Here is a 25,508-nt window from a genome sequence, read left to right on the forward strand (position 1 = left end):
AATTACAACAGTTATTGGGAAACTGGTTTTAAATTATATAATTTTCTTGTATCTGTTGCATACAATTACCACTACCATACAAATGAATTATGATATTTGAAGTTGCTTTCGAAATTTTAACTACTAAAAAAACTTTGTAAATGACGAGTCACTACTGTGTGGCATTATTAGTACTAATCTATTTTGAAGGCATTGGACTGGATCCAGACTAAGTTGAACAAAGAACCTGTTGAAAGGAAGGGGACAAGTTTGTCTTGACTTAAATCCCACGGATTGCACTGGGAACTAAGTCCACTTACGTTAGTCTGGATGCAACACAGGGTTAGCCACTGATATGGGCCAGTTGGTTTTTTTTTGAATGGATATAGCTTAGCTGCTTTTCTCTGGACTTAGCAGGACAGCATAACCCCCCTCTCCATCATTTGTGTGCATGCAAACACACACATCTTCTGTGAGTGGAGTTTTGCTGATGGAGAGAGCGCTCCTGGTTCCTGCTAATGAAAGTGAGGATAAAATTTTGGCCAATACCCCTTCACTTTGTGGTTCTGAAAACTGTTCCACAGCTTTTTTGGGGGGATCCCCCTTGGCCACTCTGACAGGTGGTACAAGTGACTGCAAAAGGGAGGCAGAATTGGAGAAATTAAGCTTCAACTCTTTTGTTAGTGGAGGTCAAAGCCCTTGCAATCACAGAAGGAATATTTCTATGAACAAAGGGCATTGGGTTGAATCTATTGCAACTGAAAGGGCATATTTTTTCCTGGCTCACCTCTGCCTCCACTTCCCTTGTGTTTATTCTTTAATTGTCCCTTGAGATTGAGACCTATCTTCTTCTTTTGACAAGCATAATGTGCACATATTATACACCATCAGCATTATCTGTATTATTGTTGTTGTTATTTTTATGCCATTTTCACCTACATATTATTAGTTCTATAATCTGTACATTTAATTTACTTGTACATATGTAATGAAAAAAGCATTTGCTTTTCTTTATAATTATTTCCTGAAATTTAACTACGCATGCTTTCGGTTTTAATCTTAAGACTGACATTTTAAACCAACACACATTCTTGCACAAGGTTTGCAGCAAATGAATGTAAGGCAGCAATGAAAACCTGTGGTGCAAAAACTGGCAGGAATGAAAAAAAAAAAGACAGTTGTGTAGGACCCCTTTGTTTATCAGTAATTAAAAATAGCAAACCTGTTATTACATTCATCACCTTGACTTCAAAAGTTTTAATTCACTAATCAAGGTGTAATTCAAAACTTGCTAATTCAAACTTTATCTTCCATTTTTTTTCCAGCTCAAGACAAAGTTTGATTTAAAGTAGTAAATGGGGAAGAAACCCATTAGAGTCCCTCAATATTTCTCTAGCAGAATTTAGCACACAAAGAGATATGTTCTCATTAGGATATGAAACAGTTCATTTCACACGATGAAATGTGAAATAGTGCCAACATACCATTCCATATATTTATCTCAATAAATGCAGTAAGAGACCAAGCAGGCCAGATCTTCCCAGAAGCGAATATTACTGTTTCACTCCTGCTGAAGCACTGGGAATCACAGTGGAAACCTAAGCGAGTTTTTGCCATTGATCTTAGGCGGAGCAGAAATGGGTCTAGCAAGGACTCGGTACCCTTTAAAAGAGATTACGTATGACTTTGCCATCCTCACCTGAACACGTAATCACCAGTTTTATGTGCAGCGCTTTGCCCAAAGCACCCGCTCTTGTGCAACTTTTTACACAAAATCAATGGTGGCCCCGGGAACATCTTAGCACCTTCTCACGTGTTACTTGCATGAAGGGACAACACAAAATACAAAGGGGCTATGGAGCCATGTGTTTAGTCCTGCTCCTGAGATCCCCTCCTATCCTCTCGTGTGTTTAGGGATGAAACATCTGCAGTGGCGAGCCTTTACTACCTGTGTAGCCCCTGGAACTTAGAACCCTGTGTGACTTAGAACCCTGGAATAACCCTGGTTATTCCTTGGCATGTAGGGGTGCAAGGAGGTAAGGTAAAGGTAAAGGTACCCCTGCCTGTACGGGCCAGTCGTGACCGGCTCTAGGGTTGCGCGCTCATCTCGCTCAAGAGGCCGGGAGCCGGCGCCGTCCGAAGACACTTCCGGGTCACGTGGCCAGCGTGACGAAGCTGCCACCGGCGAGCCAGCACCAGTGCTGCACATGGAAACGTCGTTTACCTTCCCGCTAGAAAGCGGTACCTATTTATCTACTTGCACTTAGGGGTGCTTTCGAACTGCTAGGTGGGCAGGAGCTGGGACCGAACGACAGGAGCTCACCCCGCCACGGGGATTCAAACCGCCGACCATGCGATCAGCAAGTCCTAGGCGCTGAGGCTTTACCCATCGCAAGGAGGTAAACAACCCTTAAGTGAGATGTAATGGTCAACTTCGCAGTAATGTTTAAAGCGGGCTTTAAATAAGTGTGGAAGTCAAGTCCACGGCATGTTAGAGTGCCACCCTCCTTTGGGGGGGGGGGGAATGGGACTGGAAAGCAGGTGGCAGTGTCTCTACTAACAGCCAGCACAATGGGGGGGCCTGCTCTTGCCCAGGTACGCCACAAATCCAATGGCTGATATCTGTAACACTGGCCATGCTTGAGCGTTCTTTCTGGGGTTCTGTCTCAACTTTCCCTTCCTGTTAGGCAAGGTGGTTGGGCGAGTGGATTAAGGGAAATCCGTATCTTGATTTGTATACGATACAGTAGCAGGGACAAAGCAACCCAATTCTGCCACTGATCCTTCCGGCAGGGATCTTCCCAATGGACTCTCCAGTTCAGTTCCGACTTTGGGATCTCAGGACATAAATTCTAGGAGCACAAAAGCACCCGAGTGCGTCTTCTTTCAGACTAAGTAGTGGTGGAATTTACATTCTGAACTTGACTTCCTTCAGCAAATGTTTTATTCGACGTTTCAATGTGTCGTAAGCCGCTTTGAGATTTTTCCCCTTTAAAATATCAAGCGGTATAGAAATGGATAATAATGGTTGGTCTCGCTCACGATAAAATCAACGGCAAAGCTCCAAAAGGTTTGTGTCTCTCCCCACCCCCTAATAAACAATTAAAAGGTTAATGGGTCTTGTCTTCCATAATAGGCCTTAGAAGGCGGTTACGACATACAGGAATGATTTGTTACGCAGTCTAGAGCAAAGGGGTCTTACAACAATTTTTTATATATATAAAAAAGAACCATACCAAACAGCTGAAGAGAGGTGAAATGGAGGATTAGGCAAAAGAGGCACAAGGGGAAAGACTTCAAATGCTGTTTTTGAAACGTAAGATCACACACTTTGAAGATGCAGATTGTCACATTAGGCCAGAAAGCACCCAGACACCTTGCTTTCAAGACAAACATATGCAGAATCTGCAGTTTAGCAGCAAGACTGTCTTCCTTCCCTACTCACAAAGGGCCAACCCTGCAGGGATCTCTGTTCCTTGGCTCTCTAGCTAGCAACTAATCCTTAGCCTCCGAGGTCTGCTAAGATATGGGGAAGTCCTCCTGTGACCTTGGCTTGTGCCTGTCTCCCGCGCGGGCAGAGGGAAGATGCGTCACTTACCTGGTGGAAGGAAGGCTGTATGCTGTTGCAATTGCATGTTTGCAAGAGCCTGCTGGTATTGGAAGATACCAGTATTAAAGACAGCGGTGGCACCATTGGTTTTTTCAAGCGCAGGCCTCTTTGGTAATGGGGGGAGTACAGCTTGAGGAATTCCCTAATGGAGGATGAGTATAAGATAGCCCAGGTTTTTTTTTTAATAAAAAAATAATAATAATGAAGAAAATAAAAAGGAAGGTGGGGATGGAGCACGGAGAGAGAAAAAGAGAGAAAAGAAACAGAAAAATCAGTAGGAGGAACAACCAACAGGCACCATCTTTTTAAAATATATATATATATCCTTGAGCAAGCAAGCAGCGTAGCGGACTTTACTATTCAAGGAAAGGGCAAAGCTGAAGATTTAAAGTAAGGAATATTTGCCCTCCAAAATATGGCATTGTGTAGTGACAGTGCTCGAGATCTATACACTAGCATATTTCTACAATATAAAGCTTCAGGTTTCTAGTAAGGAGGCAGCAATACTGGGGGTGGGGTTGGGGTGGGGTGGGGTGTAAATAAAGAAAGCTGCACTGCTAGCTCCATGAGAATTGACAAGTAAAAGCCATGTTAAAGAGAAATCTTAACAGAGTGAATGAAACAGGTTAATATAATATTAGAAGTTTACTCCCGCAAACCCCAAAAGTCTTAACTACTCATGCAAAAATAAAAATGTACCATTCCATGCTGGTACTTCTTCTTCATTTTTTAACATCGCATTACAAATGTTAAATCTACTTTAAGAATATTGTTAAGCCATGCCAACCAAACCGATACAAATATATATATATCTCATATATATTATATGCATTTCTTTATATATAAATATATATTTAAAATCCCATCTTACTCCCTTCAGAAACTGCTATAAGGTAGTTAAACTGAATGTGGGGTTCCTACATCCTAGGGGACATGGGCTGAAAGATTAAATGGCTCAATTTCCCCATGAACGGGACCAGGAAACCACACTCAGTTCTTTCTCCCCTTTGAGCTTCAGTTACTTTAATAACAGGAAATAAGGAATATTTACTAATAGAATTTAATTTTTTTTTTAAATGCATCTACAGTAAAGCTACATGCCAAGCTAAAAGGTGAAAGGTCATAGTACCAGGTCAAAGGTTGCCTCGAGGGGTCGCTTCAGTGATTTGACAGCCGACTGAGTCTTAATTAGCAGGCAGCGAGCACATGATGGCAATGGGCCAGTGGGGTTCAAGCGCATTAACATAAACAGCAAGCAGAGGTGCATCATGGGGGCAGCAGTGCATTTTTGGGTAGGTGAGAAAAAACAAATAAAAAACAAATCATCGGAATGCCATATACAACGAATAACAAGACTAAGCATGCACAATAAAGGCACTACTGAGTTGTTATTGTGAGGATACACCTCTAATGTAGTTAATTACAAACAAGATACTCTATAACAGGGGGAGAAAAAAGGGTGAAGGAAGGAGAAAAGAGTGAGAAAGAGAGTCTGCCTTCTGTATTTTTGCTCAAGTATCCATAAGCAACAGGGGGGAAAGGCCTCTCTCCTGTAGTCCGGCAGTGTGCTATGAAGATCACACAACAACGTTTCACATGAAGTAGTATTTTAATGGTCAAATCATGTAGTTATGTAGAAAAATATATAGGACGACACTAACAGCTAAGCAAAGAACGGAGAAGGGGCCCATTTAAAATAGCTATTTTGGCTTGACAACCCCGCCATCACATTTTTAAGCAGTGCGCGCACCAACTAATTCAGCTCCCTGCCCCAGTATGCTGCAGTTTAGCTACTCCATGTCATGGTTAACTTCCCAGTTGTGCAATTATTCGTTACACCATAGTTATGTTTAAGAGAAACACAGTAATAATAATAAAATGATTTCAGGCCCCTCAATTCAAGTTAACAGTCTTGCTGTTGGGTGTGCCTGCTCCTAAGTAGTTCCAGACCCTATTGCCACCCCCTCGCCAATTAAATCATATATTTTAAAGTTACTGTGAAACCTCATACACGGAAAGAAGGCCCAAACCTGAAATATTTAATGCATATCTATTCAGTGACGTGTACGTTTTAGACAAGCAATAATTGGAATATGCATATATATTTCTCAGGGTGTGTCCAAATGAGCAGAACTCTGGATGTTACTTCTCTGCTACCAAGACTATTATTTGTGTGTTACCCATCTGAAACTCAGGCTTTGTGAGGGTTTGTTCTTCATGTGAAATGTTGCATTTGTGCCCCTGCAACAGAGGACCCACAACAGCTCCTAATAAGATTGCTCCATCCCACCCAGCAAAAAAAATTGGAGAGGGACCTTGGGTTTGTGAAATAGTTGTGTTCTGGAATCATGAAATAGCCAGTTATGACCCGTTATATTCAGGAAGGAATTAGCAGACAGCATTTACAAGGCAAATAAGATGCACAGGGAGGGTCGTGCAGATTTGTCATCAGGGAAAAAACAGAAATAAAAACTCCAATGAAGAAGATGGAGGAGGAGGAGGAGGGAGGGGGCATATTGTGCAGGAAGTGAGGCAAAAAAAATAATAATGTACCTCTTTATAAAGGCATATTATCTGTTGAACATAGCACAGGAAATGAAGCAAAAGGAAATGGCAGATCGTGAGATCTGATGAGGAATGCACCAACTGCTTGTGCAATTCTTACGTCTGAAATGCTGCAGAAAAAACTGCCGATATGGACTGATCCTGACAAGCATATACATGCATATCAAAAGCTATAGATGGGCAGGTATAAACGGATGTGCGTTAACATCACGCTAAATGCCTGTCTCTCAGTATATTCACAGGCGCATGGCTAATGTTATGTACGTTTGGGTACATACATATATACACAAGCCATGTACACACGGGAAAAACTCTATGATATATATATATATATATATATATATATATATATATATATATATATATATTTTCCCCTTTTTGAAGGAGAACCTGAAACTACTTAAGAGCAGAAGTGGCATCACATGCTTGGAAGCTTACTGGAATACGTAAGGAATGGGATACCTGAACAATAATATCTTCAGCAAGGAGAGTTAATACATTAATACTGTCCTGCAGCTGACAATGTTACTGCTTTTGCAATCATTTCTTTCTTTGGACTCACCATGGCTGCTGCAGTAGCTGCTGCCTGAGCGGCTGCTGCTTGGTTGACCTGGTACTGGGCAGCTTTTATCTTAGCTTGCAGGTGTGCAGGAGGGTGGAAATATTTGCACTTTTCCCTTGAGCATCTCCCTTTGATGTAATCCATGCAGACGGTAACGGTGTTGTCATTGGTATCAATCATTGCACTGTCGGCAGGGTGAGCGAACCGGCAATCGTTTTCTCCTCGGTTACAATTGCCACGCTGGTACTCTCGGCATACCTGCGGCGGGATTCGAAAGCAAAACCGAGTTACAAAACCTGATCTGGGAAAAGTGACCTAGATCACTTTGCAAGGAAACGTCAGGTGCACCCTGGCAATTGTACATTGTCCCACCTTGTGGCTGTTTTAAAAGCAACTGAATCCTATGCGTTTTAAGTCCTCATATTGTTCGAGCAGAAAAAAACAAGTATTTCTGAGGCTGGATGGCCATCTGTCATGGATGCTTTAGCTGAGATTCCTGCATTGCAGGGGGCTGGACTAGATGACCCTCGGGGTCCCTTCCAACTCTACAATTCTATGATTCTATGCTGCAAAACAATTCCCCTGACTGCTGCCATTATGCAGCTATTAAAACTTCCGTTTCTTTCGAGTGAGATTCTTTAGTTGCAATCTAGCAATCTGCTTTGCCTTATGCAGGTTATAACCTTCCTAAATGCAAAAGCAGAATTAACAATTTCTAATTCAGCCAATTGCATTTAGTTCTAGCTTTGAGGTGCACGACCTTTCCACGCATTTTTTTTTTGTTCCACCTAAAGCTTTGTCAGCACACATGAGCAAAATATATTAACTCTGCTATTCCATGATTTTACCACACGAGGGGGCGCAGACACACAAAATGCTTTTTTCAGTGTCTACGTTCCCTCCTTCCCTGTCAAAGTGTGTTCTGTTTTTATAGTTTCTCACATCACTTCGCTGCTTTCTTTCACTAAGGCTGCACTCACACATGCAGAAAGGCTTAATATTAAGAGAGAAGGACATAAGTCAATGTGGACACCTGAAACCTTTTTCCAATTACCCTGGGACTTTTTTAAAAAAAACAACACCTGTGAATTGTGAATTCGTTCTAGATGAAAGTCAAGCAGCAAGGGGCAACAACATCTTTAAAAAGTGTGTTTTCCCACCGCGAGCCTTTTCATTTTAAAAGCAAAAAGAGCAATGGCTGGCCCCAAGGCAAATAGCAGGCAGGCAGGAGCATGTCATCATTGAACTTCAAATGGCATCAAGTGATAAGTAGCCCGGTTGGTGCGTCCAAACCTCGCCACCCTGCCCTGCCCTCTCATTATCCCGGTCCATGGGAGCGATGTCCTTGCTAGGTCAGATTGAGGGCCTCACACCTTCCCTGCTGGAACACCTGCATCCCCCCCACTTCTGGGCCTAGGACAAAAGCGAGCATGGCCGATGCCTGTCTCTTTTAGTGCCAAAGTGAAAGGAGTTTCTCTTCACACGAAACATCTGAGGAAATTCAGGGGGAGCCAAAAGAATTTGAGAAGACCAGGGAAGTTCTGCACATCTCTTGGTTCCTGCTGAATTTCACACCATGAAATTTTGGAGGCTTTTCCTCAGGTGGTGCATTCAGGGACTTCTGAGGGAAGCCAGAAAAGCTTCAATAAGATCTGATATATTTCTTAAGGTGGGGGTTTTTTTTGGGGGGGGGGATTGGTTTGCAGAATCCAAATGACTTTCCAGTTGGGAAGGTTTGGATTGTTGTTGTTGCTATTATTATTATTATTATTATTATTAAAAGCCCTTCACCCTAAGGCCTCAGGATGAGTTACAACATTAAAACATAATATTTAAAACAGTCTAAAACAACGAGAGGTGGGTTCTAAAAATATACACCTCAAGTTTATAAAGCCATGGTAAAGCCAGTGTGGTGTAGTGGTTAGGAGCGGTAAACTTGTAATATGGGGAACCGGGTTCGCGTCTCCGCTCCTCCACATGCAGCTGCTGGGTGACCTTGGGCTAGTCGCCCTTCTCTGAAGTCTCTCAGCCCCACTCACCTCACAGAGTGTTTGTTGTGGGGGAGGAAGGGAAAGGAGAATGTTAGCCGCTTTGAGACTCCTTAGGGTAGTAATAAAGCGGGATATCAAATCCAAACTCTTCTTCTTCTTTGGCAGTCGTTGGAAGCTGTATAAATGAAGGGGAGTTGAGGAGTTCCCCAATCTTGGGGCTGCCACTGAGAATGCCCTCTCCCCTCTTGCACTGTAGCTTGTGAGGGTAAAGAAACTACTAAGAGGAGACCCTCTGCTGATCTTAACACCTGCAAGAGTCTGTAGGGAAGGAGGCAGGTCTGAGTCACCTAAATTCTATAGACATTGTGATTCAGCAGGATAATTATACCTGAAACGCTTCCAAGGTAGTCACACTCGACTGCTACAGAAGGGATTTACCTATGCCTTAAACTTATGCCAGAAGGGATTTACCAATGCTGCTTTTTATTTAATGCATACCATGCTTTGCCTGCACGAATCTCAAGGTGGTATATGTGGAGTTCTCAGGTGGCTTCCTATCCAGGCCCTGACCTACTTAGCTTCAGCAAAGCTTTTACATCACATGACTTCCGAGTGTGTGGATGGCACGTGTGTCAGTATCTAGAGAGTGGGAGCAGCCAGGGAAGCTCCTCTGCACATATGCTACCCACAGGTTATGAACAACAGAACAGGTCTGTAGACTTTGTGATTCCGTGACTCAGTTCACTCCTGTGAAATGGGAACAATAATGAGATAACTCACAGGGCTGTTGTGAAGGCGGACTGGGCAAAGACTGCCCAGCGTTAATGTGTCTGGGAAGGGGTGGGGGTGCTGAGGGGGCAATCGGATCCAAAAATAAGAGCTGCTGCCTATTTATAGTGGGGAAAGAGTTTTATGACTGTTGAACAGACAGCGCTGATTCATAACCAAAACAACAGTTTTGAAAGGCTGGCTAAAAACAGCGGCAGCAAACTTCCAAAGATGCTGCAAAGACGTTTTGCCCTAGAAGGACAAAAAAACCCTCACTTAGCTGGTTGGCTGACAGCAGTTTTGTCTTTGGGAGCTGCAAAAATGACAGCGGAGCCAGCAGAGTCCCACTTCGCCACTTAACACACAGCAGAACAGGAGCCCCGCTCTGGAGAGAAAAAAGGCTCTCTGAACTCCGGCAAAACAAACAGCAGCAGATCGAAAATCGCCTAATTGGCCTCGGAAAAAGAAAAGAAAACCACCCCTAGCCGTTTCTCTTTGGTTGCAGCTCTTTCCTCCAAAGTCTGATCAATGCACCTGTCCCTCCACAGGCCTGGCTCATACTTTCAGCTCTCCCAGTGCCCAATCAGCGCAGCTCGCCAACAGAAAGTCAATTAATTAATTAATTAATTTTTAAAACAGGGGCTGGCGTGGGAAGGGGAGAGATATATGCACAAATGGAAATTAACTGGACTGACCTGGTTCAAAACTGAATGTCTGAAACGACGCCACCTTACAAGAATGGCATTTACCACTTTTTCGTGAGTGGAAAGACTGTCGATGGATTTTACGCTTTTCCTTGCAAGGTAAAATAGCAGCCTATTACGGTTGTAGTATCAAGAAGCATCTTAGGACATCAGAGAAGGTGGTACCGACTCCATCCTCTGTTATCTCTTTCCAGACCAGTGGTATTATTATTTTTTGTCCCTTTCTGTGTGTTTTAAAACCTGTATGTGCCATGTAAATCAGGCCTTTTTTTCTGGATCTTGGGTTCCTCCCCATGCCCAGGCTCCAAACAGTCTAAAAAGGCTGTGCAAAATTTCACAGGGGAGTTCAGTGATGCGAGCACATGCCTTGAGTGCAGAACAATCTCTGACATCACCATCTAAAAGACCTCCACCTGAGACAGAGGACAATTGCTGCGATCCAGAACAGACCATACTAGGCTAGACAGACAAAGAGTCTGACAGGGGGATAAGGCTGTTCCCTACATCCACAGTGTTATTATTTTTTTATGTATGTTAAAAAGTGATTCTGACAGCCTCCTTTTTTACCCACTTTTGGCAGCAAGCAGAAGGTAATGATCTTACCCCAGAGCACAGGGAGACTTTATAGCTGAAATAGCACAGATTACAGATAAAGACCCAGACGTCCCATTTCCCCATGCAACTAGCCAATTTCTGCTCACAATTCACAAGTAATAAGGTGCTACTTTGGAGATTTTCCTTATGGGAATTTTCGAGAAATTGAAAGTTCCTTCATGCAAGCAACTTTAGCAAAATCAGTTTTCTCCCTCTGGCTTTTTTTTTAAATGTACGTTGTACAATTTTTCTTGCTATGTAAGAATCAACTTTTAGAAGCCAGGAGGAAAAGGAGAAACAAATGGGAACTCTGATGTGAGATGGAAGAATGGGGCACTTCAGCAAACATCTGGGGCTACATAAAATGTGGATGTCGACTGCTTGTGCAGCTACAAACCAGGATCTGAAACCATGGTTTGAAGTGGTTTTGAAAAACCGTGATTACCTTTCACCTCCACCGACAAAACCATGGTTTAAGCCAGTTTGCAAACCCTGTTTGTAATATGACAGTGAATAATATCCACCATGGGGCAGGGTTTATAACTCAGAAAGCTAAACTGTGGTTTTTTTTGCTGCATTCTGATTTTGTTTGCTATGTAAAGGATGATTTCACTGGGATAAATTAAGCCAACAGACCATGGTTAGCACTAACCATGATTAAGCATTATGCCTGTATCCATTTAAGGACAATTCAGATAGTGCCTAGACTAGCACGAAGAAGGCTTCATTTGTAACTCAGTTTTTTAGCGCAGTACCAAGCTGCAGCACAAGGCTGGCTGAGGGCCCACATCGCCACTGATGTCAGAAGATGCTGAAAACTCCTGTCAGACTTCCTCAGATAAGGAATTGTTGAGGGCAAAGGAGAGTATCTGCTATAGCAGAACAACATTTGTTAGGGATGTAGCAAAACCTGATAAATAAAAAATATGAGACCTCATACAAGATTCTGGCAACAGGCGTAGAATGGAAATGAGAAAGTCTGTGGAAAATATGCTGCCATCCTGGTATGATGGTAATACTACTGATGCTGAGAAACTTTTACTTCCTCTAGAGTGCTCTAGACTGCAGTGTATGGGATTTAGGGAGGGATTATATTCCACCCTTGTCAGCCATGAACTCCTGACAAATATTCCCATTTTACAGATGGGGTACTGAGGGTCAACAACAGTGACTTGGTGAAAATGTGTGAGGGAAGGAGTATAAAGCGGTTTGCACCCTAAAACGTTTGGAGAGCTTGGTAACAACCCCTCTCCCCAAAAGTGCTAGATTTTCAATTCTGGATAATCATTGTTTGAAAAAACATTGCTTATTTTGTCAATTGCCAAAGATTAAGGAGGGGTAGTTGGTGCCTTCTCCTGCAGAAGTGCTTCCCCAAACCCACCAGCGAAGCAGCATAGCAGCAGGCTGCAAAACGAGCTCATAATATCATTTGCAATTCCCCAAGTTATGCAGACACAGGGCTACATTATTACATCACCGTCTTTGCAAAGGATGTTCCCCAGGGTCACAGAACGACGCCTTTCTCGTGCAAGGCGTTTATGGGGTGTTACCACTGCAAGACTAAACAATGGCGATCTGGGTGGTCGGAAGCTTTGCAAAGGGGAATCGCAACGTGTCGTTTCCTACCTCCAGTCTGTCTGTCCTCATTAGCTTTTGTGCGGCTGCGGCTGCAGCAGCAGGAACTGGCATGCCAGGGTTCCCCGCAACCAGCATTGGCCCTGACGGCAGGATCTCTGCTGGGACCAAACCAGGAGAGACAGGCCCCAAGTAGGGGTTAAAGGCTGTTGAAGCATTGGTGGCTAAGCTTGGTGCCACTGAAAACATTGGCTGGAGTGGGGGGGGGGGGGAGAGGAGAAAAAAGAAGCAAATATTAGTCAGACCATCACATCAATAACACTATACATACAAAGCCATATTTGATACAGCGAGCCTGCACTCTTTATCATTATATTCAGAAGGACTTGCACACATTGGCTTGGACCCAGCAGTCACCTCTATGAAGAGAAAGGCTGCTTCTGCTCATGGAAAGCTTTCGGTCCAGTGTTGATCCCACTCACGGAAGTATGCGGAGGCTATTTTTGCTGAATCTCCCCTTCCCCTACAGAGACTCCGCCCCCATTCTGGCTGGCTCTTCGGCTATTTTGGGTGGTGGACAAAGGACAAACCAGTCCATGGCCAATGGACCTGCAGCCTCCAGTGAGTTGAAGTGCAGGATAGCCACAACTCATTGAGTGCCAGTGACCATGACACAGATGCTGCATTGGAGAAATCTGCAATGCACTGACCGGAGGCACTGGAATCGGGTCTGGTCTTTTAAGCCACTGTTTTTAGCCATGACTTTGGTAAAGTCGGGAAGCGGCCGGGAATGGAATGAGCACTGCCGCAAGGCCACATTCTCTTGTGTTGCTCACCACTTAACAGCACCTGCCTGTGGCACACAAGAGCCCCTATCTGCCGCTTCCCAGTGGTGTTCTGGTGGTGATGGGAACAATGGCATACAACGTGAGTGGTACAGGAATACTCACAGTGGCAACATATCACATCACAGCCCGCCCACCCCTGCTTTTTAAAGGGGTTCCTACCCCCCACTATGATCCCTAGGACAAAAAAAAAACTGCGAAGAAAGTTGCAGTGCAGACAAGGCCTTGTCCCATACTGTAATTTATTTATTACTCTACTAATGCACCCCTCTTCCTCCTGCTGGAGCCCAAAGCAATGATATTTAAACACAATTATCATAAAAGTAATTAAAAAATTATCAACGGAACAATAACCTTTTCGGCGCCAAAAGGGCAGGCAACAAAAACCTTATCTGTTAAAACGAGCAGCTAACATTTTAAGTTGACGCCTAAATGCTGGCAATGTGGGACAACCGTATCTCAGGATATGGGTTACATTGGGTGGTGTGGGGGGGGGTGTATAGCTGACAAACAAGAGCAGGGCACAATCCCTCCTCTCCTCCAGGGAACAGCTTAGAAACGAGTATTCACGTGCAACACGCTCGCTCCTTCAGGGAAAATGCTATTCCATTCAGAACAGGCGGTTTCCTCAATTCCTGGACCCAGGAAGTGCCTAACCACAGGACCTCCATTTTATCAGAATTCAGACTGAGTTTGTTGGCCTCCATCCAGCCCGTCACTCTCTTCAGATACTGGTCCAGCACTTGAACACTCCCTCCTGATTCACATGTCATCTGCATATTGAAGGCACCACACTCCAAATACCACCTCCCAGCAGTTTGATATAGAGATATCAAATATATGATAGGAGTGGGGCATGCAGGCATTTTTTTTAAAAAATAAGAAAATGGCCTTGTGAGGCCAAGTAGAGCCTTGTGTGTTTAATTAGGTCCACAGGCTAGATGTTTCCATTTCTGGTCTGGGCCATTACTGTCTATTCTGACTGGCAATAGCTCTCAAAGGCGGAGAGGGAGTAAGATCTTTCCCAGCTCTGCTACTTATTAATTGGAGATGCTGCAAATTGAACTTGAGACCTTCTACATGCATGTGCTTCATCCTTTGCTGTGGCCCCTTAAGATCATGCTCTCAAGTAGTTCCTTCCTGAATATGCCACCTTCTCCTTAGGTAATCGATACGGCCCACAATTTAGGGCTGAAAAGGAACTATTCCCATCCATCAAAAGTGTATCGTTTTCTAGTGCTTGATAATAATCAGACCGAGGCTTAGGAGAAGTACGTGGGACAGATATGGAGGAGGGAGCTTAATGTGAAAGATGACAAAGCAATGGTGTGATCAAAGGCTAAGTCAGGAATGGGTAGGCCAGCTCCGCACCCATCAGTCCCTGCCAGCAGAGCCAATGGCTAGGGTTGATGGCAGCTTCTAGCACAACACTATTTGTAAGGTTGCAGGTTTTCTCTTCCTGGGATAAATGAAGAGGTGGAATGTGAACAAAGCCGCTGTTCTGTGACAAACCCCCCACCCCCGATCCAGCATGTCTTCTTAACGTTAAACATTATTTTCCCTATGAAATACAACAGCCTCGCTGCCTCAGGTTCTTCCTACTCCCATCAGTGGAATGATATATGAGCCCTGTTCACATCGCCACATCCAGGGAGTGCAGGAAGAACAGCAACTACCACTGGGAAATTTTAAGAGGTGCCTTAAGGGCAAGGAATAGGCTGATCAGCTAAACTGCTAGCTCACTGGGTCACGGCCAATACATTCAAGAATCAACAGCTATGGTTACTGCTATCGATAGGACGTCCACAAATTTAAATTTGGGAAGCAGAACCCAAAATACTTTAAGTTGCAGTATTTTGCTCTTAAAGGGAGTGGGGAAAAAGAAACCCTACTGGTTTTTCCTCTATTGTAAGCCAGCAATCTAGGCTACCTAAACCAGCCTCTGCTGGTGTCGCTATTTCTGCCACACTCCCTGGCTTCCTATTAATGGACCGAGTGGGCGCCACTGTCTGTGATTTGGCCTCTGTCCTCCCATGTGTACCTGCCTATGTACCTACCACTCTCCCTGCGGTGCAGACAAAAGGTGTGGGAAGGAATGGGAGAAGCCAGGGGCTGCATGCATGCAATAAGGCTGAGGGACACATGTAGAAAATACTGTTGGCTACCCAAGCCCAACCACAATGTGTAGTCTGCTGAATAAGCCTTAGAGGAGGAGGAGAAGGAAGAAGAAACATGCTCCTAGCCTTGGCTACATCCTTAGCATCCACCCAAAGCCACTGCTCAAGAATAAACGAAGAAGCATTCCTTGACAGCTACACCGACTCTCCCCAGCCCTCCATCTCTGGCTGTCAGCGAAGCTTCAATGGACTAAAAGGCAAAGTGAGATTTGGAAGCGTTTGAGGTTTAGTAATCAAATAAAAAAGTTCAAGCAAGACTTGAAGGTAAAAATGGAAGTTTCCAATGGCCCAGGACAGCATATCAACAGCCTGACTAGCCTGGGCCAACAGCTGAAGGGAAGCAAAAACCTTGCAAAACCAGGAACCAGATGAGCTGTCAAAACACGCCTTCTCTATTTCCAGCCAAAGCTTTTGCAAATCTTCCCAGTTAGGAACTGGGAAGCACTGGTGCTTGTTCCATGGGCTGTAGCACCAGGATCTTAGGTTTTCCAAAGTGTGGCTGCCCATACCAGCACATCCAAGAAAGAAAGACTTGGACTAGCACAGCATAGCACTGTAAAAAATTAGACCCTAAAAATGAACTCAGTTTGATGGTGTGTGTGAACAAAAAGGGGAATTCAAGTTGTTTGCATAAGCTGAAAAGCCAGCATTTCCAGTAATGCAGCATATGAAAGAAAACACTTACTGCCCATATTGACATCACTTCTCTTTCTCTGCACTGAGGAATATTTAATAATAATCTAAACAGCATTTCCCTACGGTACACAGTCAGATGGATAGGGCACGATCAAGAAAGTTAGTGTGCTGCAAGAAACGCAGCGAAGAAATAGGAACTCATTCATTCCGGTTCCAATGTCTGCTGAGTCACTGTGTGCTTAGTGGCCAAATCGCTAGTTAAAATTCATGTCCTTGACTCCCTGGTGATAATGCAATGTCATCTTGCTTCATTTTGCATGGAGGCTGCTCCAGTATAAAGGATATTTTATTTTATTTTAAAAATTGATGTCTTGGTTGTAGCACAACCAGAAAGTCCTCCCTTTCTAAAAGAGATGTGCTGGTGGAGGAGACACAATGCCTAAACATTCTCTTCCTGGGTCCAGAGCAGTGTACATGTTTGATGCTTCTTTACTTAAGCCACCATTTCCATATATTGTTTGCCCAGGATTCTCAGGGTGGAAGCACACACCTGCGAGTTGGGCACTGCAGGAGAATTCCCCAACTCAGACCGGCGGTGGTCTATGGTAGCAGTCAGTGCAATGCTATAGCTCAGGGGTGGGGGACCCTTTTCAGTCTGGGGGCTTCATTCCCTTCTGGGCATTGGATGGGATGGAGGCGTAAGTGGGTCGAGCAATCAATTGAAAGTTTACCTTTGGACGGTAGGGTAGCTTCAACACATCCCTTTGTACCCTCCATTCAGAGAAGCAAGAAGAAGTTCCAAGGACACATTCCAGTCAGGGGGAAACAGTCAAGGGGGTTGGGGTACAAGGCAGAGCCAGCCAGTGGTGCAACTGGGAAGGGTGTGTGACCTGGGAAGAGTCCCAAGGACCAGAGAGGAGCTTGGAGGGTCACATTTGGCCCCTGCGGTTCCCTAACTCTACTATACATGCTCAGAAGTAATCTCCATAGAGTTCAATGGGTCTTACTCCCAGGTGTGTATAAGACTGCAGCCTTATAAGACATCCCCCCCCCCCCGCCCTTGGATCCATAGTAAACAAAGCAGCAGACCTAGGAGTCAACACAGTATGAGAGTTAGGGTAAGGGGGCAGTCACTAAACTTGCAAGCTGCAAATTCCTGTCGTCTAAAGACCTGGGGAAATAGAGACATTCATCCTGCAGGATAGTCAGCCCAATCTTGAACACTATCCCAGGATAACAAACTGCACACAAACCCCTAGGGTAACAGTGACTTCTGTTCCCAGATCTGGGACACACCTGTAAGCGAAACATACATTTGGGGACACTTTTTTTTTTAATTTGTTACCATATATTTGTATTGTGGTAGTGCTGCTGTTGCGACCCATCTTAGATCAGTCTGCGACCCGGTAGTGGGTCCCGACCCATCAGATGAAGACCATTGGTCTAGGGCTCTCTAAAGTACAGGAAGTAGAAAAATGGACAATTGTGATAACTCACGTAGACAAAGGAAGATTTCCTCTAAGGGTTTATAGCAAAACTGGGAGATTTTAAAAATTTGTTGTTGTTGTTGTTGTTTGGGGGGAGTGGGGTGGTGATGTAAAGAACACACCCTGGCCTTGTAAACTAAGTAGCTGGTGCCTATTTGAATCAATATGTTTGCAAGCTAGGTCTTTTCAGAGCTCATTGCCACCTCTTCCCTCCCAGTTTAGTGGCAGTGATATGGCTGCTGGGAAGCTGGTGTTGTGGCTCTATCCCACTGGGTAAGCTGTTCCTGGTGTGCTGACAAGCTTTAAGTGGCTGTGGCAGAAGTATTTTAATATGAGAATATATGGCCCTTATTGATCGGCTTTCTTTCCCAAAGCTTCATCTCCATGTGCACCTGAACTTTGAACTTATCTGTTCGATCTGCCTTATTATCTACCAAGATCCTATAAAAATCAATTCAGGGCCAAACCACATGCGTCATCATCAACATTTAATGTGCATGGTTTTTAATTCTTTAAATCTTAGCTGGGGGGAAGCAGTATTGGGTCCAAAGCATGCGAGGGGCATTCACCCTGTTTAGGGAAGCTTTTAATGTTTAATAGACTATTGTATTTTAATATCCTGCTGGAAGCAGCCCAGAGTGGCTGGGGAAACCCAGCCAGATGGGCAGGGTATAAAAAATAAATTATTATTATTATTATTATTATTATTATTATTATTATTATTATTAAAGATGCTACAAGGCGCAGGGAAGAAACCAACCAACGGGTGCTTGCTTCCTGGGGCTAATCCCAGTTTCAGAAATTAGGTGGGAGGACCAGGGCAGTGCATGTCCACATCGTATTTTTTCCTCTGCATGCGATGGCCCCAATACTGTTTGCCATCTGCCCAACTGATAGTTAAAAGATATGCACTTTAACTTCTTGCATGTGTTTCATGTAGCTTTGCCCTCAATGCATGCAAACAATCAGTGCTCCATGTGCTACTATGTGGCATTTTAGCTTAGTACGAAGACTATAAACACCATTGCTATTGCAGCTGCTCCTTGTAGTAAGGATATACTCTTGAGTTGTTTTGCAGGAGGTGAAAAACTCTTAGAGCCCATGGATTTTATTATAGTAGGAAAGAACAGCCCCACCCATTCCACAATGAGTCATGCTGGAACGCATCGCGGCCTACGTGATTCAGGTTGAGAACATGACCTTTTCAACTTTCTAAAGCTATCTTCAGTGCCGCTGGACTTTAGGGAGCAAAGGTGTGGTCCTTCTCAGTTTACACTCCAGCCGATCTCAGATTCATCGGCTGCCACCTTAGAAAGCTGAGAGTAACCCAGAGCTAACTCAAATGAGCAGGAACCAAGTCCTTAATACATAAATAAATGCTAAAGAAAGAAACTCATGCAATACTCTGTACCATCTTGAATGCACAAGGTTGGGGCACTTATTTGAAGGCACCTCAACTTCAATATTTCCTTCCATGCAGAAAGCTTAAAGGTAAAGGTAAAGGGACCCCTGACCATTAGGTCCAGTCATGACCGACTCTGGGGTTGCGGCGCTCATCTTGCTTTATTGGCCAAGGGAGCCGGTGTACAGCTTCCGGGTCATGTGGCCAGCATGACTAAGCTGCTTCTGGCGAACCAGAGCAGCGCACGGAAACGCCGTTTACCTTCCCGCCAGAGCGGTACCTATTTATCTACTTGCACTTGACATGCTTTCGAACTGCTAGATTGGCAGGAGCAGGGACCGAGTAGCGGGAGGTAACCCCGTTGCGGGGATTTGAACCGCGACCTTCTGATCAGCAAGTCCTAGGCTCTGTGGTTTAACCCACAGCGCCACCCGCGTCCGTGTAGAAAGCTTACATGACTGCAAAGTCTACAAGAAACTTTCATTGATGGGGCTGTCTTTCCATGTGGAGGAAAGTATGCATGTGGGAGTGCTTTCAAAGGAGGACTCTCTCTATGTGCACTGTGATCATGAGTTCTTTATCTTAAATGAAAGTGGGGAATGGCAGAATGTTAGATGCATGGACCCTAGAGAAATGACCCAAGTAGGGGTCAGGCAGACTACATGTGACCCAACTAAAGCCTACTTGCTTTTAAAAGACATCTGAAGGCAGCCCTGCTTAGGGAAGTTTCTAATGTTTAATACTGTATTGTGTTTCTAATATTCAGTTGGGAGCCGCCCAGAGTGGCTGGGGAAACCCAGCCAGATGGGTGAGATATAAATAAATTATTATTATTATTATTATTATTATTATTATTATTATTATTATTATTATACTAAGTGCTTTTGAAGTCAGAATCAGTGGTGAGCGATGTCTCTTGGAACTGTAAGGGTGCAAGGTAGGAGGCCAACAGTAGGTGGAGCCAGAGCCAATAAGCTCCATCCTCCACTATAAAAAATGGTTTGAATGTGACCTTGATCAGGCTGTAACAGAGGCAAACGCTTCAAGCCCCCTAGGCTGGCCAGCTGCATAAAAATCCAGCTACTTAAAAGGCACAGCTAGATAGTTAACATGGATATGGGTATTTTTTTTTTTTTTTAGGGAACTGGTCTTGTAGCTCTTCTATTTGTTTCCCTTTTTGCTGGAATAATCCAAAATCAAAATGTGGAGCCTGCCACTGGACAGGCAAGTAGGCACTACTTCATCTCTCAGAATAACATCCCGACCCCTTTGTATGGTCCAAGTAACTGGCCTCTCTAAACCTACAGCTTTCCTGCAACTAAGGAGGTAGGGTTAGAGAGCCAGACTCCATATTGGCCGAGTATCTCTTTCATGGTTATTACAAATGTCAGAAACCCAAGAGGCAGGAAATGTTTCGAGAGACAGCAAGCAAGGCAAAAAAGCGAACAAGAGAAGCAGCTCAAGAGCGCAATACAGAAAACAGACACTTTGCAGAGACATCTAAGCAGCCTGGAACGGAAGGCGTGCCTTGCTGAATTTATTTTCTAGTTTCTAGCGAGGTGTGGGGCTGTATGTGCTTCTAGGCACTGATGCCTCTTTCTCTTGGAACTGTGGTCTGAGGTTCGACTTCCTTTATAGACAATGCATTTACACAACTGCACCCACATCCCCCAATGCAGCGCCAAAAATAATTTGATTCCTTTTGTGGAAAAGGGGAGGTGGGCGAAAAGCCTTGACAAAAACAGTAATTACTTTTCAGCATCATCAAGGAGGAAGGGCAGAACGGCAAAAAGAAACGTAGGTATCTTATGAAAAACAATCGTACACCAGTCTGTACTTTCTAAGCAGGCCTCGAATAGATAAAAATATTATTTACTGCATGAAGTCAAGCACAAACAATGGGAGACCCAGGGGTGCTGTTTGTATTGTAGGAGTATCTGGGTGCACCATAAGAGGCTGCAGATAACAGGGTCTGGATTATGAAATCTCTCCTACATCTGCACAGTAATAAAATCAAACTGCTGTGGCACCGAGAGCCTCGCTGGAAATACATCAGGAGCAAAATGTAAATTAAGCAGATTTTAATTGCATGCAGCCAACATGATTTGCATATTATTTTCAGTCGTGAGTCAGATACCAAGCTGTACATGGCGGACCTCCTGCATTTCTTCTGCGCCCTTGTACTTAAACTTGAAGCCACCCACAGATGAGAAAAGTAAGGAAAGGGTTTTCACTGTTAAATCGCTTTGGGATGTTGCAATTCATAAATGAAGCAAACAAGCTGGAAATAAATCAACTTTCTTTTTTTGCAACCTTGAAAACATGAGGCTTGCTTTAAAAATGAAACTGAAAGGAGGAGGGGGGGATTCACGAGTTCCTAACACGTAACCTTTGCACACGGACAACAGCTCTGGCCGTAGAGGCAAGCGACCTTCCGAAGGAAATGCTAAGGTTTTGGAACGACGAGAGAAAGATGTACCACATAAATAATGGATGCATTCCTGGGGCTATATATATATATGGCACAAACTGTCTCGGCACATGACTTAAGATGTTAGGAGACGCATCGCTGCCCCTGCTCCACGTTGCTTTCGCCACTCAGCCAGCCCTGCCGACGGCGAGGAAAATCACGCCTCAGCACAGTGTCCTGCCCTGCCTTGCGCCTCATTATCAAGGCTGGCATTGCCGCCCGTCTGGTGGGCTCCCTGACTTTGTTTCTGTGCCTCTTGCCCACCCACTCCTCTGGCAAAGGGAAGGAACAGCAGCCACCGCAGCCGGCTGCAGCTCTGTGGTCCCAGGTTCAATGGCAGCATCTCCAGGGGGGACTGGGAAAGGATGAAATCTGGGAGAGCTGCTGCCAGTCAGTGTAGACGAGCTAGGGGACGAATGGCATCTGACTTGGTATGATGCAGGATCCTATGTTTCCCTTTCCCTCTGGGTGGCAGTGAGGACCGGAGGTGAGAGGGAAAGTGATTAGGCAGAAGGGAGGTGCAGGGAGGAGGACCGTGGTTCCTATCTGCATGAAGAAGGCAAGGAGGGAGAACGGGGCTCTCTCTAGCTACCCTGTGGGCTGCAGGGCACCCATATGCAGCAGAAGCCTGCTCTGCTCACCTGCTTGTGCTCCCCAAGTATGGTAAAGGTAAAGGGACCCCTGACCATTAGGTCCAGTCGCGGACAACTCTGGGTTGCAGCGCTCATCTCCCTTTATTGGCTGAGGGAGCTGGCATACAGCTTCCGGGTCAACGCCGTTTACCTTCCCGCCGGAGTGGTACCTATTTATCTACTTGCACTTTGACGTGCTTTCAAACTGCTAGGTAGGCAGGAACAGGGACCGAGCAACGGGAGGGATTCAAACCGCCGACCTTCTGATTGGCAAGTCCTAGGCTTTGTGGTTTAACCCACAGCGCGTAGGACCCTGAATTTAGGCGTGTCTGCAGAGGGACCAACACACAGCATAAGATGACCACGAAGGGATGCATAGCAACCCCATGGCACTCTGCCATCGGTCATTCTCCTAATGGAAAGACCCAGAAACCAAGCTGGGGGGCTGCCCTGAATCCCTTTGCGGTCATCATACTAACAGTTCTATCACTTGCTTTGGGAGCCAGTGTGGTGTAGTGGTTAGACTGCCGGACTAGGACCCGGGAGATCAGGGTTCAAATCCCTACTTGGCCATGAAGCTGGCTGGGTGACCTTGGGCCAGGTGTTGCCTCTCGGCCTAACCTGCTTCACAGAGTTGTTGTGGGGATGAAATGAGGTAGGGGGCAGAGAACCATGTCTGCCACCTTGAGCTCCGTGGAGGAAAAGGTTGGGATATAAATAAAAACAACTGGCTCGCTAAATAAAATACAACGCTGTAGCTAAAAAGGAGGGAGGTATACCAGCCATCTGGGCACCTGCTGGGGGGCAAAGCCATTGCAAAAACAGGCCCAGGTGCTCTCCGCGGCACCGAAGGAGAGGTGACTTGCCCCCATCCCTGCCCAGGGCATGTGAGGCAGTGGTTAACACCCAGCCAGCCAGCATAGGACACCTGGAGCTCCCCACCTGCCCACCTCCAATCCTCAAGATTTCCGGGAGAAGCCTTTGTTTTTTCTGCCTCCCCTCCATTCATCTCGGTTGAGACAGAAATAGTTCGGCTCATCAAATCTCATAAGTGAAAAGCAGCAACTGACATGTCGCAGGAGCTGCGACTGGCTCTGAGGCCCTGACTGCCGTCTTGCTGCTTTCACGCCAGGGCACGGAGTCCCGACTGAATGGAGCTGAAGCTTTGCAGTCTAACACAGATGCAGGGAGACTGGTATTAAAACAACACCCCCTTGCTGAAACAGGGACTTTGCGAACAGAAAGCCAGCTTCCCTCTCAACAGCCCTGTTAATGCAGCAAGTGGGGGAATTTAAACCAGCCTCTCTCTGCATCGAAGACTTTGCCTTCTGTCCATTTTCAGTGCTTTTGCCACCTAAAGGCCACACCTCCTTTCTCCCACTGATAGATTTTAAATAAATGTTCAGGGCTTGGCCTTTAAGGACTTTGCTTCCCAAATTCTGTCATTATCTTTCCCTGTATTCTGCATTTGTGTTTCAAGGTGCTGTCTAATTTCCTCCTCTTGGTTGGCATTGTACTGTTGTTGTTTTTTACTCTGCTGTTCAACCACATTGGCATCTGCTAAGGCTCAATCTGACTCTCCAGACTCTGCCCTTTCAACCGATCTCTTCATTCTGGGGTATTCCTTCTTCTGAAATTTTCGCATGTTGAACTTTCTAAGCAATTTTCATATAGATTAAATTTCAGGAACACCGCTTTCTAACCAGATCCTGGGCAACTCTGAGCATTATATCAAAGGCGACCCCACCCCACTGTCCTTATTGTTGGCTAAGACAAATCAATCATCATAGCTAAAAATGCTGGCTCTTCGTCACGATATGAACGCACATTAAACCCATCAATATGAGCAACTAACATTCTAATCGGCAAGAAAACCCTCACAAAGCAGAAAGAAAACCCAAAATCATAATATTTTCTCACCTTTAGTGTTTGGTATTGATAAATGGAATCAGTGTCGATGAAATATGGAGATCCCTCCCCCCCTCTTTTTTGGAATGTCTGAGGCATATGGTTCTATGAAAAAATAATAACAGTATCGAGTTAACTAATTAAAACAATTAAACTAAGTCATCAACAGCCATATTTGGTAAAATAGTAAAGATAAATGACTGACACTTTAGATCTAAAAAGTGACGGAAAGTTATAACTGTGCAATAAAACAATAGTATCATTCCTTGAACGCAGGTATAAATCAAAGGTTACTTAAAATGCTCCGATGAAAAGGAAAATATTGTGCAGACCTTTTTATTTGGATTAGCAGTTATGCAAGTCAATACAAACCATGGGAACAGAGAAAAAGAACTGTGGGAGGGTAGGACTCAGCCCTGCTTTCTATAGGTTGCTAATCTTTTCTCTGTACTTTAAAAGCACCCCGGTTGCTTTTTCATGACTGCCTAGATCTGACGTTTCATAGTCAAGTGACGTCAGCCGCTGAAAAGTGTGTATTTGCTTACATACACTTGCACCTTGCAAGCAGCTTGCATGCGATTCCGGGGTCATTTCCAGATGACCTGTTTGCTGAGCATTTGCTCTGATTTGTTTGCAGGGAGGGTTATAAGTAAGCAATGGTTCTCACCACTTTCCTGATTTCAAAAAGTCAGGTTTCTTTTGCTTGTTTTTTGATAAGTGGGTTTGTAGCGCTAGAACACCAAATCCACTTTAATTGCACAAATCCACTGTAATTGCATTAGGCTCTTGAATCGCTCTTGCAAAACAGCAGCAGCTTGGAAGTGGCCTTAGCCTGCTCCCCGGGACCCCCCTCCCTTTTTTTTTTTTTTTTTTAATGCATTTTGCAGCAATTTGCATTATCCAGGGAAGGGCAGTCTGCGATCCTCCAGATGTCCAGCGGAAGTAGATCCCAAATGTTGTGGCAAAACTCCACAATGGAAGCTGGACTCCAACAACACCTGGAGGAGTACAGCTCGTCCTCCCCTGGAATAATCTACCATCAATGCTTTATGCCTGTAAGAATTTTAGCAGAAATGTAAGACAAAGTTATGCAGGAGCTTTGGACGAGGAATCATTACCAAGTTTTACAATACTGTTGTGCATTTTGCTTGGATTTTTTTGTAAACCACCCTGGGGTGTTGTTGTTTGCAACCAAGCAATATATATATTTTATGAAATAAAATTACAATGGTACCTTGAGTTACAAACGCTTCAGGTTACAAACTCTGCTAACCTGGAAGAGTTACCTCGAGTTGAGAACTTTGCCCCAGGATGTGAACAGAATTCATGTGCTGGCAGCGCAGCGGCAGCAAGAGGCCCCATTAGCGAAAGCACGCCTCTAGTTAAGAACGGTTTCAGGTTAAGAACGGACCTCCAGAACGGATTAAGTTTGTAACTAGAGGTACCACTGTAATACTGCAAGGTAACATCCATCCACCCAGCAGTAGTCCTATGCTCAGTATCCAATGATACTTTTAAACTTCAAAATAATGTTATGGTTGTCATTAGGGTAGCTTTGGTAGTGATTCTACATTAAGCAGTTTTATATATGACAACATGTCCT

General features: G+C 44.6%; 1 protein-coding gene across 19 annotated transcripts in view; it reads right to left on the reverse strand.

Annotated features, from left to right (window-relative positions):
• MBNL1 (muscleblind like splicing regulator 1) overlaps positions 1–25,508 on the reverse strand; it is a 180,978-nt gene that overhangs the window by 17,327 nt on the left and 138,143 nt on the right. For 12 of the 19 annotated variants that reach the window (XR_013393137.1, XR_013393136.1, XM_028731328.2 and 9 more), the window contains 6 exons: positions 23,918–24,010; positions 17,352–17,459; positions 12,400–12,600; positions 6,717–6,974; positions 4,719–4,772; positions 3,578–3,731 (listed from right to left, as the gene is read on the reverse strand). Coding sequence is in view for 17 of the 19 variants with exons in the window: in XM_028731328.2 (XP_028587161.1) it covers positions 3,578–3,731; positions 4,719–4,772; positions 6,717–6,974; positions 12,400–12,600; positions 17,352–17,459; positions 23,918–24,010 (868 nt within the window). In the remaining 2 variants the exon portion in view is untranslated. The remainder of the gene's footprint in view (positions 1–3,577; positions 3,732–4,718; positions 4,773–6,716; positions 6,975–12,399; positions 12,601–17,351; positions 17,460–23,917; positions 24,011–25,508) is intronic. The other 7 variants (XM_028731320.2, XM_028731321.2, XM_028731325.2 and 4 more) reach the window with 4 other exon arrangements.

Source organism: Podarcis muralis, chromosome 6, assembly GCF_964188315.1.
Source record: "Podarcis muralis chromosome 6, rPodMur119.hap1.1, whole genome shotgun sequence".
Taxonomy (NCBI): Eukaryota; Metazoa; Chordata; class Lepidosauria; order Squamata; family Lacertidae; genus Podarcis; species Podarcis muralis.